The sequence below is a fragment of the Entelurus aequoreus genome, linkage group LG06, assembly GCF_033978785.1.
Source record: "Entelurus aequoreus isolate RoL-2023_Sb linkage group LG06, RoL_Eaeq_v1.1, whole genome shotgun sequence".
Taxonomy (NCBI): domain Eukaryota; kingdom Metazoa; phylum Chordata; class Actinopteri; order Syngnathiformes; family Syngnathidae; genus Entelurus; species Entelurus aequoreus.
The window spans coordinates 76,043,399-76,059,183 of record NC_084736.1 but is presented as its reverse complement, the minus strand read 5'-3'; the positions used below and the strand labels follow the sequence as shown (position 1 = coordinate 76,059,183).

The following is a 15,785-nucleotide window of genomic DNA, read 5'->3' as shown; positions in this document are numbered from 1 at the left end:
TAAAATAATTATGCAAACATATACACCAGTTAAATACAGGTTCCAACAAATGCCTTAAACATTATACTTTGTATCCATCCATCCATTTTCTACCGCTTGTCCCTTTTGGGTTCGCGGGGGGTGCCGGAGCCTATCTCAGCTGCATTCGGGCGGAAGGCGGGTTACACCCTGGACAAGTCGCCACCTCATCACAGGGGCAACACAGATAGACAGACAACATTTACACACTAGGGACCATTTTTAGTGTTGCCAATCAACCTATCAATCAATAATGTTTACTTGTATAGCCCTAAATCACGAGTGTCTCAAAGGGCTGCACAAGCCACAACGACATTCTGGGCTCAGATCCCACATCAGGGCAAGGAAAAACTCAACCCAATTGGATGACAATGAGAAACCTTGTGAGAGAGTCCAGTCCATAGTGGATCTAACATAATAGTGAGAGTCCAGTCCATAGTGGATCTAACGTAATAGTGGGAGAGTCCAGTCCATAGTGAATCTAACATAATAGTGATTGAACTCAGGACTACTCAGGACCTTCGTATTGTGAGGCACACGCACTAACCCCTGTTCCACCGTGCTGCCTATATTAAAAAGTATTCATGGATGATGCTAAGTGTTTCATCCAGCAGTATCAGTTTTAAAATACAGAACATGTTGACGACTCAACATTCAATAAAGAGCCCCCCCCTTAAATACACTCAAAGTTTATTAGAAAGATTTAAACATTACAAGAGTGCTCCTTTCTTCATATAATTTAGTACAACACGGGCTTAAAAATGTGAAGAGGTGAATGAGTCTGTACTAAACTTGAAGTAGTTATAGTCGACTGGTGTTTGTGATGCTCGCCGTTGTTTCTGGCTATTAACAGCCTTTACTGACAGTGAAGAAATAAAACAATGAAAAACATGACATGACAAAAGGAACTGCTTGAACTGTGCACCGCTTTAAACAAGGCATTCCTGTGCATAAGTAGCATTATTGTTACATTTGTCCTGATTCAACAGTCATGTGGCAAAGTCTAGCTGCAAAATGGAGTGCAAAACACCTGAGGTTTTCATGGTGACATACAAATTCACCCCTGTGGACAACAACTCAATATTTTGCTTTCCTAAGGTGAGAGTGGAAATCTTTTCAGTACTGGCAACATTAAGGTTAACCAATCCCTCAAACGATGGGGACAACAGAAGAACAACAAATCCTTTTATTTCTTTGCTTGCTTGGTGACCATATTGCGAGGGGGAGTGACGGGACGGCTGCCGTTGGGCTTCTTCTTCTCGGCTGGTTTCAAAATCTACAAGTTCAATACACAAAGTTATACAATTGATTTCATATGTACACTTCTTAATCACTTGGCACTGTCTGCAAAATAGTTGTTTAATGTATCCTTTCTTATTAGCAGTAAGTAAGGAGAGATGTTGGTGAAGACAGCTTGGTCTGTATCTCCATTCACAAATGTCACAAAGTGATGTAGGGCAAAATGCAGTACACTGTCAGTACTCAGATGTTGCACTCAAAACATCCAAAATGGGTAATGTGCAGTGACAGACAATAGTCAACATTTTGACTACATAGCCGAAAAAGAGGAACCAACTAGAGTGGTTGCAATTCCCTTTTTAAAGGAGAGAATAAAAATAGAAAGGTCAATATTGGAATCATAACGTCTAGGGAGTGCGCAATGACAGTAATGGATTTGGGCCAGCACTACACTGTCACACACTTAGGAACTAAGTACTTATTAAAGTGTACTGAAGGAAGTATTCCACTTGAGGCACAGTTATGTGCAATGTTTGTAAACAGACGGTATGGAAAAACCTGGGCAAAATTTAGGCTTAACTTTTTGTCAATCACCAAATCATATGAAAAGTAGGGCATAAAAAATCCAAGGTACCGCTGGGCTTCCATCAGTGCACTTCAATATACAGTAGGGGTGTAACGGTACACAAAAATTTCGGTTCGGTACGTACCTCGGTTTAGAGGTCACGGTTCGGTTCATTTTCGGTACAGTAAGAAAACAACAAAATGTACATTTTTTGGTTATTTACCAAATTTGTAAAAAATGGCTTTATCCTTTTAACATTGGGAACACTATAATAATTCTGCCCACGTTAATCAACATTAAACTGCCTCAAGTTGTTGCTCAGATTAAATAAAATGACACAACTTTTCTTCTACATATAAAAAGTGCAACATTAAACAGTTTCAAGTCAACTCATCATGCTTAATTTATTACAGCATTTGGGAAGTCTGTAGTTGATTTATTATGTAAATGTTCTATTTTTATCAACATGTGATAGCAGGGACCCTGCCATTCAAAACTAGGCTGCTGCATTACTAATGATTAATGTAACTATAGCTGAAAAAAAAATACTACAATAGCAAAAGGAGAGACTATTCATCCCTGAACACTATCGAGTTCATGTAGGCTTAATGATGCAGTTACATTATTATATCAACTATCAGAGACAGAAACTCTTCATTTAACATAATGTCCTTTTTTGCTGCTTCAACACAGCTCAATCAACACAGAAAAAGGTAAAGTGAAATAACAGACAGGGCTTTGCTGTCCGTAACACACACACACCGCAAAATGAGCTAACGTTACGCTAAAAGCGAATTAGCCTTCACCTCAAGCCAGGACTGCGAGCGAGCTGAAGCTGCCGTTTATGTTTCTAGAACGTCAACGTGCTCATAGTGATGTTACTAGTAGTTGACTGGGAGGTGTTTATTATCATTTGGGGGGAGTCCGCTGCCTGATGCTTACCTGCTAAACACCTACCTGCTCATCATGACGCTGGAGCAATGACTACATGCACTTAATACGCACTGCTGATTGGCTGTTACCGCTCTGAATACGCACTGCTGATTGGCTGTTACCGCTGAGTGTGTAACCAATCAGATGGTTGTGTGGGTGGGACAATGCTGGGTGCTGCAGAGTACTGACAGAGACAGGCAGAACGAAGCGGAGCAGCTTCTTAAGACTTTAGCTTAGGAGGCTACATAACACGTTCGTGTGGAAACTCGTTCGGTACACCTCCGAACCGAACCGAAACCCCCTACCGAAACGGTTCAATACAAATACAGGTACCGTTACACCCCTAATATACAGTGTACACTGTACTCGTAATGGTTTAGTGCTGTTATCTATCGATAATCGATTACTTGCCCACTTCTTACTTTACCCATTTCCAAAATTAATTCACATTTCAGCAGCTTTAAGAGTGTAGGAACACACACGATCAAACAAAGGTTTAGGAGAAAAATGCTACAAAAAATATTTTAAAGTTTGGTAGTCCCTCCTGCCTTCATTACGTAGCCAATGGTAAGTGTTGAGGTTAGTGTACAGTACTGTGCACTCACCAGTTTGTGTCTTTTGACTTCCTGGTAGTGACAGTGCACTGCATTTTGCAGTATTTCTTACTTAGGTGTGAACAAATACATTTAAAAGACTTCACTTCTGCTGCAACTGAATCCATATTTTCTAAAAAAAATAATAAGGTCCCTCACCTGAAAAGAGCACATGAGGGTTTCATCCACACTCATCATGGCACCGGCATTGTCAAACTCCCCACAATAATTAGGCGCAGAGAAAAGAGTCACAAGCTGCCTTTTTGCAAAAAACTCATAGCCGTCCTCAACAACCTGTATAAGACAACATATCAAATTAGGGCTGGACGATTATGGCAAAAATATATAATCACAATTATTTTGATTGATATTGTAATGATGATTAATTATATTATTATTCAATAATTTAAAAAAAAAGTATTTACTTTAAACAGGTAAAAAGACATAAACCACAACAAGTAAAATAGCAATAATACATTTAAACAATAGCAATATAAAAAAAAAAAATACAATTATTTTTTTTCCATTTGTTTTTAATTCAGTTTTTTACCTTTTACACTTATTTTACCACCATAGAGTGTGTGCTTTTTGTGTCAAATACAATTGTATAAAATGTTTCTTAATTAAATACAAAAATCCTCACATTTATTGGTGCGATACATCTTTAGACAATTTTGACCAATATTTTAGGTCAAGTATAATAATTGTGGAATTGTATCAATAAGGGCTTTAAATACACTATGCTTGTGTAAGGTTCTTTTTTAAAACCTTATTTTGTTAGCGCGGTCAGACCGGACGTAGCGCACCTGGCTATTATAGTGAAGTTGGAAGTGTGCTGTGCTGCTGTTCTCAGCTTGACGAGTAAAGAAAGGACTGAAAAATAAATACATAAATAAATAAAAAACTGTGGCCACAAATCCCAAGTTGCAGCTACTCTCCTGTTTGTACGTTAATGTTACATCAATGATGTCGTTCACAACAACATGAGATGCAGATGAGATGTGTTGTGGGTTTATGGATTCTTCTTCCTAGCTTTAGCTTCGTAGTTTAGCCGCTGTTTCAAGTGAATGTCTCAACATTGTTTAAGTTCAGGATGTGTTACGGGGCTGAATGAGCGTTCCCGGACGTATTATTTCCCCAAACAAATTTCACTTCTCACAGCGACAGCAATTTAGTCACATTTATGTCAATTTCCCTGATATTGTTTTGTATTTATCAGTGGATTTGCTTGACGGAAATCGTATGCCTTACTTTTTTAGTTGAGTCTAGGGCTGCAACTAACGATTAATTTTATAATCGATTAATCTGTCGATTATTACTTCGATTAATAATCGGATAAAAGAGACAAACTACATTTCTATCCTATCCAGTATTTTATTGAAAAAAAACCAGCATACTGGCACCATACATATTTTGATTATTGTTTCTCAGCTGTTTGTAAATGTTGCAGTTTATAAATAAAGGTTTAGTTAAAAAACAAACAAAACAAAAAACAAAACCTCTGCGCATGCGCATAGCATAGATCCAACGAATCGATGACTAAATTAATCGGCAACTATTTTAATAATAGATTTTAATCGATTAGTTGTTGCAGCCCTAGTTGAGTCCAGTGATCGTTAATTATCACTGTGTCAAATAAAAAGTAGTAACCATTAAAGGTGGGAATCTTTGAGGACCTCACGATTCGATTATGATTATCAAGGAGCTACAATTCGATTAAAAATCTGTTACTGATGGATCTTTAATTTATGTATTATGCAGTTTTACATTTCTTTTCATTTCACTAAATAAGCGTTTATCACTAGAAACTTAAAAAAACTATTTATTTATAGTGAGAAACAGTAAAATTAATTCCCACATTTATTAAATGAATGAAAATGTGTGCAAAACTGGACCATAAGTGCCCAATAGTAAAGGAAATGGTCGGATCTCTCGGTGAGGCGGCTCGCTGCAGTCAGCCAAATTTTTAGAACTGTTTGCATTACTTTATTTACAATAAATAATAAATTATCGATGTTTACTAATTGATTTTATAATTGTCCATGTCTGAATTGCATGCATCTAAAAAACAACCACCTCGAGTAACCATGGTGAGATCCCAAACTTCTAGTAGACGTTGTCTTTTTTCAACTCATACGCCGGAATTTGCATGCATTTTGCACAGCCCATTGATCATTTTTTTTAGCTTATTATATTTTCATGATCGTGAGAAGCCACAATTGAAATTGAAATCAAAATTCGATTAATTGTCCAGCCCTATATCAAATGAGATATGACCTTTGAATATACAAAATACTAAAAGCATTTGGCGAGCACAGCAGGCTCTGGTGTTTAAAGAACTAAAAGTTTGTTAAATCTGCAAAGTGGAAGCAGATCAAGGGTGACTGTTACAAAAATGGGGTTTAGTGAATGTCAGCACAGGGCAAATTCCATCTGTATTTTACTAAAATAGGTGACTCTCATTACCTGATGGGCACGACAGATGAGATCCAGATCATGCTTGTGCAAAAACTTGGCAACCACCTCTGAGCCAAAAGTAAACGAGACACCTCGGTCATTCTCGCCCCAACCCAAAACATCTTTGTCTGGATCAGACCAGAGCAAATCACAGAGCAGGCCCTGGTCTGGTACGTCAGTGGGTCGCATGATGCGTCTGATCTGCTCCATGGACTGAAGGTCAGGTGAAAGTCCTGTACAAAACAGCAAACAAGTACAAATAAACACTCTGACGTTGACGGTGCAGACATTTGGTTGACGCAAAGCAAATGAACATGGTTGATGTCATCAGCGCGACTACTTAGGAACATTTGTTCTGAAAACAAATTGCAGGGAATTGTTAGCATTAACAAAGTGTCCATTCTTGTCAGCCCTTCAAGGCAATTAAACATCTTTCTGATTAACACGTACAACAGAGCAAGAACGAAATTCAATTTTCATTATTTCTTTTCACAGTCGTGAAGTCAACAAAAGTAGCATTACAGTGGAATCTGTTAAGTCGACAGAACATTTGTAACCCAAGTTTTATTTCCATAAAAAAATCTGAAGTATTTATGTAGTGCAACTTCCTCGTTTACTCTGTATAAATAACAGCAACACAATTATTGTTTAGTTACACAGCGTCACATTGACAGTCTGTTCAGTGCAATGTAAGCTTCAAAATAAAAGCATGGCCATATTAACCAGGATTATTCTGCAACAGCAACTAACTGAATGCATCGATTACATTGTTTTTGTTAACCACAGTAAGAAAGGTCTGTGCATGTACAAACTATTTATCATTGCCATTGTAGTCATGACTTTAACAAAATTACTGCAGCGGCTCTGTTAAATATCTATCCCAGCTGCACTCGGGCAGAAGGCAAGGTACAAGTCGCCATTTGAAAAAATTATTGAAACAAAAAATTAACACAAACGGAGGAAAACCATGTCAATAAAGTTTAGTAGGTTCAAAAATTCTTCATCATCACCAATTTCTGGATGTCTTTGGCCTATGTCAAAGGTAAACGTGCACACAATAGCTCATTTAGATTAGGTCAACTAGAGTCGGCCGGTCCGATTGAAGTCAGCATATGCAGTTTTCACTGTACTTTGCTTCTCTAGAGATTCGCCAGATGCTTACTTTCCGAAAATAACTCACATTTTCAAAACAAACCCCTTGCATGTTATTGCTTATGACATTTTCACTTGTTTGAAATGTCACCAACAATTATTTTTCTTTAAAAGAACTCCACTTCATCATCTGCAACACGCTCTAGTTCATCAGGTTTGTACTTTAAATATTTACTTTAGGCTCTGACAGCAACATACCTCCATGACAGCAAAATATCTTTTCATCCACGATCGCCGCAATTGGGAGGCAGTTAAAACAGTCAGTAAAAGTCTTCCAGAGTTTGATGTTGTACCTTCTTTTACCTGCAACATTAAAATGAAAACAATTCCAATAAATCATTCACTGAAAGCAATAACACAAGTAGGTCATTCTACTGAGACGACTGACAAAACAATTAACAGCGGTACCTAATTTTTCATTTTTTCAGTATCTTTTCGTTTTAATCCAAAACCAAATCGTACAAAGTTTGGGCGTTTGAAAACCGAGGCACCATTGTAAATTTGATAACTTACTTACACTCATCATAAAAACCATATATTCTGTTGATTGAAGCACACTCGTGGTTTCCCCTCAACAGGAAGAAGTTCTCTGGGTATTTAATTTTGTAGGCAAGCAAAAGACAGATGGTTTCCAGAGATTGCTTGCCCCTGTCCACGTAGTCTCCCAAAAACAAGTAGTTGCTCTCCGGAGGGAAGCCCCCATATTCAAACAGTCTCAGCAGATCGTAATATTGCCCATGGATGTCGCCTGAAAAAGACAAATAATGAGATCATTCTTCTGGGGTTATAGTCATCTCTTTTGAGAGGAAAAGAAAGTAGGGATGCTTATTCAATGAGTGTACCCAAACACATTGTACATTGTATTAGGGATGCAACGGTTTAAAAAATCTCACAGTAGAATATTATCATGGAATTAAGGCCATGTTGAGGCTAAAATGTTCTAATCATACAACAAATGTGTATCTTTAAAGGGCAAGATATTGTGCAGCAACATCCACTGTTTCCAGCAAATATTTAAAAAAAAATTACAGTTGCGTGTCTTTAAAGGGACAATGTAAACATCCAGTGTAGCAAGTGTAAAACCAAAACGTTCACTTTAATGTCTTTCAACTTTTACTTTCTGAGAAGCAGTGTCTTTTACCTATTCGGAGTTTATCAGTGAATTCTCAGAGTTCGTTGCTGATCTAGTGACTCACGCCGACAATATAATCATAAAGGGGGACTTTAATATCCATATGAATACCCCATTGGACCCTCCGTGGGTGGCGCTCCAGACTATAATTGATAGCTGTGGTCTTACACAAATAATAAATGAACCCACGCATCGCAACGGTAATACGATAGATCTAGTGCTTGTCAGGGGCATCACCACCTCCAAAGTTATGATACTCCCGTGTACTAAAGTAATGTCCGATCATTACCTTATAAAATTCAAAGTTCTGACTCATTGTCATCAAGCTAATAATAATAACTGCTATAACAGCCGCAACATTAATGCTGCCACAACGATGACTCTTGCTGGCCTACGGCCTTCGGTAATGGCACCATTCCCAAATTATGTAGGCTCTATTGATAACCTCACTAACAACTTTAACGACGCCCTGCGCGAAACCATTGATAGTATAGCACAGCTAAAGCTAAAAAGGGCCCCTAAAAAGGCGTACCCCATGGTTTACAGAAGAAACTAGAGCTCATAAGTGATCATGTAGAAAGCTGGAACGCAAATGGCGCGCGACTAAACTTGAGGTTTTCCATCAAGCATGGAGTGATAGTTTAATAACTTATAAACACCTGCTTACCTTAGCTAAAGCTAAATATTACTCAAATCTCATCCGCCTCAACAAAAACGATCCTAGATTTTTGTTTTTGTACAGTAGCATCGCTAACCCAACAAGGGACTCCTCCCAGTAGCTCCACCCACTCGGCAGATGACTTTATGAATTTCTTTAATAAGAAAATTGAACTCATTAGAAAGGAGATTAAAGACAACGCATCCCAGCTACAACTGGGTTCTATTAACACAGATAAGACTGTATATACGACGGATACTGCCCTCCAAAATAGTCTCTCTCTTTTTGATGAAATAACAGAGGAATTGTTAAGGTGTGTAAATGGGACAAAACAAACAACATGTTTACTTGACCCACTTCCTGGGAAACTTATCAAGGAGCTTTTTGTATTATTAGCTCCATCAATATTATAAACTTATCACTTTCCTCTGGCACTGTTCCCCTAGCATTAAAAAAAGCGGTCATTCATCCTCTGCTCAAAAGACCTAACCTCGATCCTGACCTCATGGTAAACTACCGGCCGGTGTCCCACCTTCCGTTTATTTTGAAAATCCTCGAAAAGATTGTTGCACAGCAGCTAAATGAACACTTAGTGTCTAACAATCTCTGTGACCCTTTTCAATCCGGTTTCAGGGCAAATCACTCTACGGAGACAGCCTTCGCAAAAATGACTAATGATCTATTGCTAACAATGGATTCTGATGCGTCATCCATGTTGCTGCTTCTTGATCTTAGTGCTGCTTTCGATACCGTCGATCATAATAATTTTATTAGAGCGTATCAAAACACGTATTGGTATGTCAGACTTAGCCTTTTCTTGGTTTAACTCCTATCTTACTGACAGGATGCAGTGCGTCTCCTATAACAATGTGACATCGGACTATGTCAAGGTAACGTGCGGAGTTCCCCAGGGTTCGGTTCTTGGCCTTACACTCTTAAGTATCTACATGCTGCCGCTAGGCGACATCATACGCAAATACGCTGTTAGCTTTCACTGTTATGCTGATGACACCCAACTCTACATTCCCCTAAAGCTGACCAACACGCCGGATTGTAGTCAGCTGGAGGCGTGTCTTAATGAAATTAAACAAAGGATGTCCGCTAACTTTTTGCAACTCAACGCCAAGAAAACGGAAATGCTGATTATCGGTCCTGCTAGACACCGACATCTATTTAATAATACCACCTTAACATGTGACAACCAAACAATTACACAAGGTGACTCGGTAAAGAATCTGGGTATTATCTTCGACCCAACTCTCTCGTTTGAGTCACACATTAAGAGTGTTACTAAAACGGCCTTCTTTCATCTCCGTAATATCGCTAAAATTCGTTCCACTTTGTCCACTAGCGACGCTGAGATCATTATTCATGCGTTCGTTACGTCTCGTATTATTATTTTCGGGTCTCCCTATGTCTAGCATTAAAAGATTACAGTTGGTACAAAAAGCGGCTGCTAGACTCTTGACAAGAACAAGAAAGTTTGATCATATTACGCCTATACTGTATATATCTTTATATACCTATATACTGTACATACCTATACTGGCTCACCTGCACTGGCTTTCTGTGCACTTAACACGTGACTTTAAGGTTTTACTACTTACGTATAAAATACTACACAGTCTAGCTCCATCCTATCTTGCCGATTGTTTGTACCATATGTCCCGGCAAGAAATCTGCGTTCAAAGAACTCCGGCTTATTAGTGATTCCCAGAGCCCCAAAAAAGTCTGCGGGCTTTAGAACGTTTTCTATTCGGGCTCCAGTACTCTGGAATGCCCTCCCGGTAACAATTAGAGATGCTACCTCAGACCTAAGTCGCATCTTAAAACTCATTTGTATACCCTAGCCTTTAAACAGACCCCCTTTTAGACCAGTTGATCTGCCATTTCTTTTCTGCTCTGCCCCCCTCTCCCTCGTGGGGGGGGGGGGGGGGGGCAGGTTTGGTGGCCACGGATGAAGCGCTGGCTGTCCAAAGTCGGGACCCGTGGTGGACCGCTCGCCTGTGCATCGGTTGGGGACGTGTCTGTGCTGCTGACCTGTCTCCGCTCGAGATGGTCTCCTGCTGGCCCCACTATGGACTGGACTATCACTATTATGTTAGATCCACTATGGACTGGACTCTCACTATTATGTTAGATCCACTATGGACTGTACTCTCACAATATTATGCTAGAATTTCAGTGGTTCTTAACCTTGCTGGAGGTACCGAACCCCACCAGTTTCATATGCGCATTCAACGAACCCTTCTTCAGTGAAAAATTACAAGTTTTTTCTTAATTTAATCTTAATTTATAAATATTAATCATGAAATGATGTTATTATATTAAAGAAATACTAATAAAGATATATTTTACAAACAGAAAGTTACAGGAATGTACACATGATCCCATGTTTACATCTCATTGTGCAACATGTGAATGTTTTAGTGAGACCTAAATGCGATATCTGAAAGGGGTACAAATTATTTCCAAAGCAGGACCCCCCACCTAGTACACAGCTCATGAAAAACAATATCTTTTGTTATTGTCAATCAAAGTGGGCCAAAACACTTATTTTAGAAAATAATCTTCATGAAAATGACTGCTGTCATTTGATTATAATAATAAAACATTTAACTTGTTATTTAGTCAGATTTGGGACAGGTGTGCTGCAGGTGTGACCACAGTTCATGTGCATGTCTGACGTCGCTCACATGTGCTCCACTGAATGCTCAAGGAGTTTTTGCGTTTGCTCAAGCATATGGACAATTAGAGGGAACATTGTTTGGGGGTATCCATAATACGCCGATAGAGAGAAGTTTTTATTTACACAATGAGTCGGGTGTGTCTTGACCTCCGCGGCGGAGGCTCCGTCGAACCCCTAAGGCCAACTCACCGAACCCCTAGGTTCGATCGAACCCAGGTCAAGAACCAGTGTGCTAGATCCAATCAACTTCCATTGCTCTCCAAAGTTTCTCATTGTCCCATTGGGTTGAGTTTTTCCTTGCCCTTATGTGGGATCTGAACCGAGGATGTCGTGGCTTGTGCAGCCCTTTGGGACACTCGTGATTTAGGCTTTAGAAATAAACATTAATTGATTGATTGACTGCTGTTGTTCTGTTGTATTGTCTAGTTGTAAATATTATTGCAACTTTGTTAGTGCCGCCCTCTTTGTCAGGTCGCTCTTGAAAAAGAGATTTTAATCTCAATGAGTTGGTTAAATAAAAGGAAATTGATTAAGGGGGAAATCTTACCGCATATTTTGAGGGGGGCTTCCAGCTCCAGAAGAATGGGCTGACTCAGGAATATCTCCCTGGATTTCAGACACAAACCTCGAATCTCATTCTCCTGCAACTGGACATTCTTCCCAGGTTTAGCTCCTCTTACTGGAACACACACACACACAAAATGTTTAATAAGTGTCCTTATGTGCACAAGAACAACAGAAAATTGAAGGCTGTTATTATACAGATGTTACGGCTCTTTCAACTCTTCACCAACACAAGCTAATGCTAGCCAACGCAAGCTAACGTCGCCTCGCAAAGTCGTCTACATTCGGGCAAAAATCGAACATTTGACTCACCTTCTAACAGACGTTGGATTATGCTGTCTATATTGAGTTTGTCCACGTCGGCCATTGTGCTGTTCCTGTACAAAAAAAAATACGATTATTCGAATCTAGGTCTCGGCGTTCAGCTAGCCCGCTAGCAGTTAGCACCCCCGACGTTAGTTACGTCACTTTTTTTGGTTGCGGGAAAAATATGTTGGTAGGAGCCGGTTAATATGTAGCCAGGCTGGTAGATATTTCACACCAAGCGTTAGCTTCGACTCGGAAAGGGTGAGTAAATAAACAATAGTTACTCGCACACGCTAGACGACGGGAACAGAGCGTCCTTCTCTCCTTTTCTCTGCCGCACCTTGGCCCAAACTCCTGATGGGTCGTTCGCGAACAATCCAGTTCTTTAAGTGAATAACAGTAGCCGGGTATTTGAGGTAAACGACTCCTTTTCCCCCCCCATCTTCGTTTTTCTGCTAAAGCCGCACCGGGTTGGCCATTAGTCATTTTACACTCGTTTTGCCAAGAAAAGCAACAACCACCAAAGTCGAAGAAATAGATGAATAATTTACGGAGATGCGTCAAAAGAATCGCTCCCTTGTAAAAGAGCCGAAGTTCCCATCACTTTTCAAGTCTGGCAGCGGTTCTCACTGCTGCCCTCTGTCTCACATCTATGTATATATATCAATATGATATTAATACATATGCATATATTAATAAATATACAAATGTGATATACAAATAAATGAATAATTTGTATAAATAAACACATATTTGTAAATGTATCTCAAAAATATATTTACAAATTAATAAATATACAAATGTGATATACAAATAAATAAATCATTTGCATAAATAAACACGTATTTGTAAATATATCTCAAAAACATATTTACAAATGCAAATTATTTATTTATTTGTATATCACATTTGTATATTTATTAATATATGCATATGTATTAATATCATATTGATATATATACATAGATGTGAGACAGGGGGCAGCAGTGAGAACCGCTGGTTCACACATTTTTTTTGTGACAAACAAATAAACCAAGAATTTGTATAAATAAACGTGTATTTGTAAATATGTTTTTGAGATTTTAATATAAATATGCTTGATTTTGTATTTGTATTTGTATTGAATTTGCATATGTGGATCGCTTTTTTTTGCTTTTGTGTCGATGAGACATTCCTCCCACAAACCAGATGCACCAATAAATGTGACCTACACACTCCCCTGAACAACCAGCAGAGGGCAGTGCAGCCAGAGCGGTCTCAGAAGTTTCTTATGACCCGGAGCGGAGGGGGGGGGGGGTCTTGCTTGTCAGGGTTGTTCCGTCGGGTGGGGGTTCCGCGGCGATCGTGTCCGGGGCGGCTGGCTGTCGTTGGCGCCGGCGCGGGAGCGTCGCGGAGCCCATTTTGATGTGTTTTGTGTTCGTGTTGGGTGGGGGGAGCGGCATTTTTGTGTTCAGGCATACAGTGGGTCCTCTTAGGCGGTATAGTTCGGTTGGTAGAGTGGCCGTGCCAGCAACTTGAGGGTTCCAGGTTCGATCCCCGCTTCCGCCATCCTAGTCACTGCCGTTGTGTCCTTGGGCAAGACACTTTACCCACCTGCTCCCAGTGCCACACTGGTTTAAATGTAACTTAGATATTGGGTTTCACTATGTAAAAGCGCTTTGAGTCGCTAGAGAAAAGCGCTATATAAATATAATTCACTTCACTTCACAGGTGAAAACATTAGTTGAACGGGCCTCCTGTGAATTTTTGCAGAGGGCCCCAAAGAACCCTAAAATTGCCTTTGGGCATGACATTGTCATATATTGTACAGTACTATGTATACAACCTGATGATTATCAATACATTTAAATAACAGACAAAAAGCCATCAATTAGAATATTAACTTTGATTGATCACATGGTTTTCGAAGGCCCCACTGTCCTAGAATTTAGTTTTTGATGACAATATTCGCCAAAAGTGTTAGAATAGTTTTATCTAAGTTATCACAAAAACTTTGTGTTGAAATGAGTTCCCAGCGAGAAGACCAAAAGCTGTCTTTGAAACCTGCCAAGAAGAAGGCTTGTAAAACTCCACTGTGTAGGGGGGGAAGCAACATGAAGGTGTTTCTGTTTTCTTTCATGTATTGTAATCAACAGAAAGATATTGTTTTAACCCGAGGACTACAAAGCGGAGAGAAGGCAGGATCTGCCCAAGTTCCAGACGACCTCTTTTTGAACCTCCTTTTTGAACTGCTTTACGAACCTCTTTTTGAACTCTTTTACAACCTCTTCTGTGAACTGTTTATGACCTTTTCTTTTGAACTGTTGTAATCAAAGGCGATGGCTGCTTACGACCTCGTCCCTTAGAAGCAGCTGTTGTCATGTGGTCAGAGAAAGTCCAAATAAAGGGGGAGGCGTACAATCTTTTGGCAGAGCGTAATGACACTGTACAAGGGTACAGATGTCCAAGCGTCTCTCCTCAAATTGAGCCAAATTGAATTCTGTTTGTGTTTAATTCTTTGCTTCTTGTCTTGTTTAATAGATGTCATCAGTGTTTGAACCTGACAAAAAGTTTCCCTTGTTTTTATAGAATATCGCATGACGTCATCATTGGTTGACCCTGGACTTCTTTGCTAACGGTAACAAACTTTCTTTTAAAATGTTCTTAATCTTTTCTGGGGATTAATATTTGTCAGTGGAACACTATTGACTTTAAAAGGACATCTGACGAGACTGTTGAGGCAATCCATTGAGGTTAAAGGTTAAGGGTCAACACGTTTTCTGACTGTTTATTAATGCAGACAACTCACATTTGTGGTTATATTTAAAATTTTCATTTGATTAACAAAACATCTCAATCAATCTGTTTATAGTGTGCCATTGAATAATAACATAGAGCATTTTTAGTATTATTATTATTTTTTGCTCAATTTGAACTACTTCTGTTTTGTTTACTTTGACCATCTTAAACTAAAAACTGATGCAATTTCCACACTATCTACACTATATTAAACCATTATATATATATTTTACTCATAGCATATACAGTACCATCTTTGATTTCAAGAGTTTAAATTAGAACGAGGCCAAAAAATGTTTTAGGAAATGTTTCCAGTTGAATGGCCTATTAAAACGCAAACTAGTAGTTTAACTTTTTGACGTTTTTTGAGGTACTGAATTATGTTTTTTTTTAGCTGTAAACTATATTCATCAAAATTATTATGAACAGAAATACATGATTAAAATATTTCACTCATGTGCACTGATCTAGAAAAGAGTTTTGCTTTCTGAATGAAACCACTGAAACTATTCAAAAACGGTCCGTTCATTCTATTTTAAATTCTTAAATGCAAATCAACAAGCACATTTCGGACCATTTTTTCTATTTTCGTTTCTGAAAAAAAAAAGTTGGATAAATATTTAAAGCGACTCTTTTAAAAGGACTCCTGCTGAACGAAGATGTTACCGTAATGCTAAAAACATGCTCAACGCAAAGGAAAA

The 15,785-nt window shown here is 38.9% G+C and overlaps 1 protein-coding gene across 3 annotated transcripts; it reads right to left on the bottom strand.

Moving 5' to 3' along the window:
- Positions 1-691: 691 nt before the first annotated feature.
- ppp1cc (protein phosphatase 1, catalytic subunit, gamma isozyme) lies at positions 692-12,736 on the bottom strand. Of its 3 annotated transcripts, none has more exons than XM_062051541.1 (8): positions 12,597-12,736; positions 12,313-12,377; positions 11,984-12,115; positions 7,475-7,705; positions 7,156-7,260; positions 5,815-6,038; positions 3,508-3,642; positions 692-1,294 (listed from the first exon to the last, which is right to left on the bottom strand). In XM_062051541.1, the coding sequence occupies exons 2-8, from the start codon at positions 12,365-12,367 to the stop codon at positions 1,205-1,207; spliced, it is 972 nt and encodes a 323-aa protein (XP_061907525.1). In that variant the 5' UTR covers positions 12,368-12,377; positions 12,597-12,736; the 3' UTR covers positions 692-1,204. The 3 variants fall into 3 exon arrangements, with proteins under 3 accessions (XP_061907525.1, XP_061907524.1, XP_061907526.1); XM_062051540.1 differs by having other exon boundaries at positions 12,591-12,720; XM_062051542.1 differs by lacking the exon at positions 12,597-12,736 and adding an exon at positions 12,469-12,548.
- Between the last annotated feature and the right edge of the window lie 3,049 nt (positions 12,737-15,785).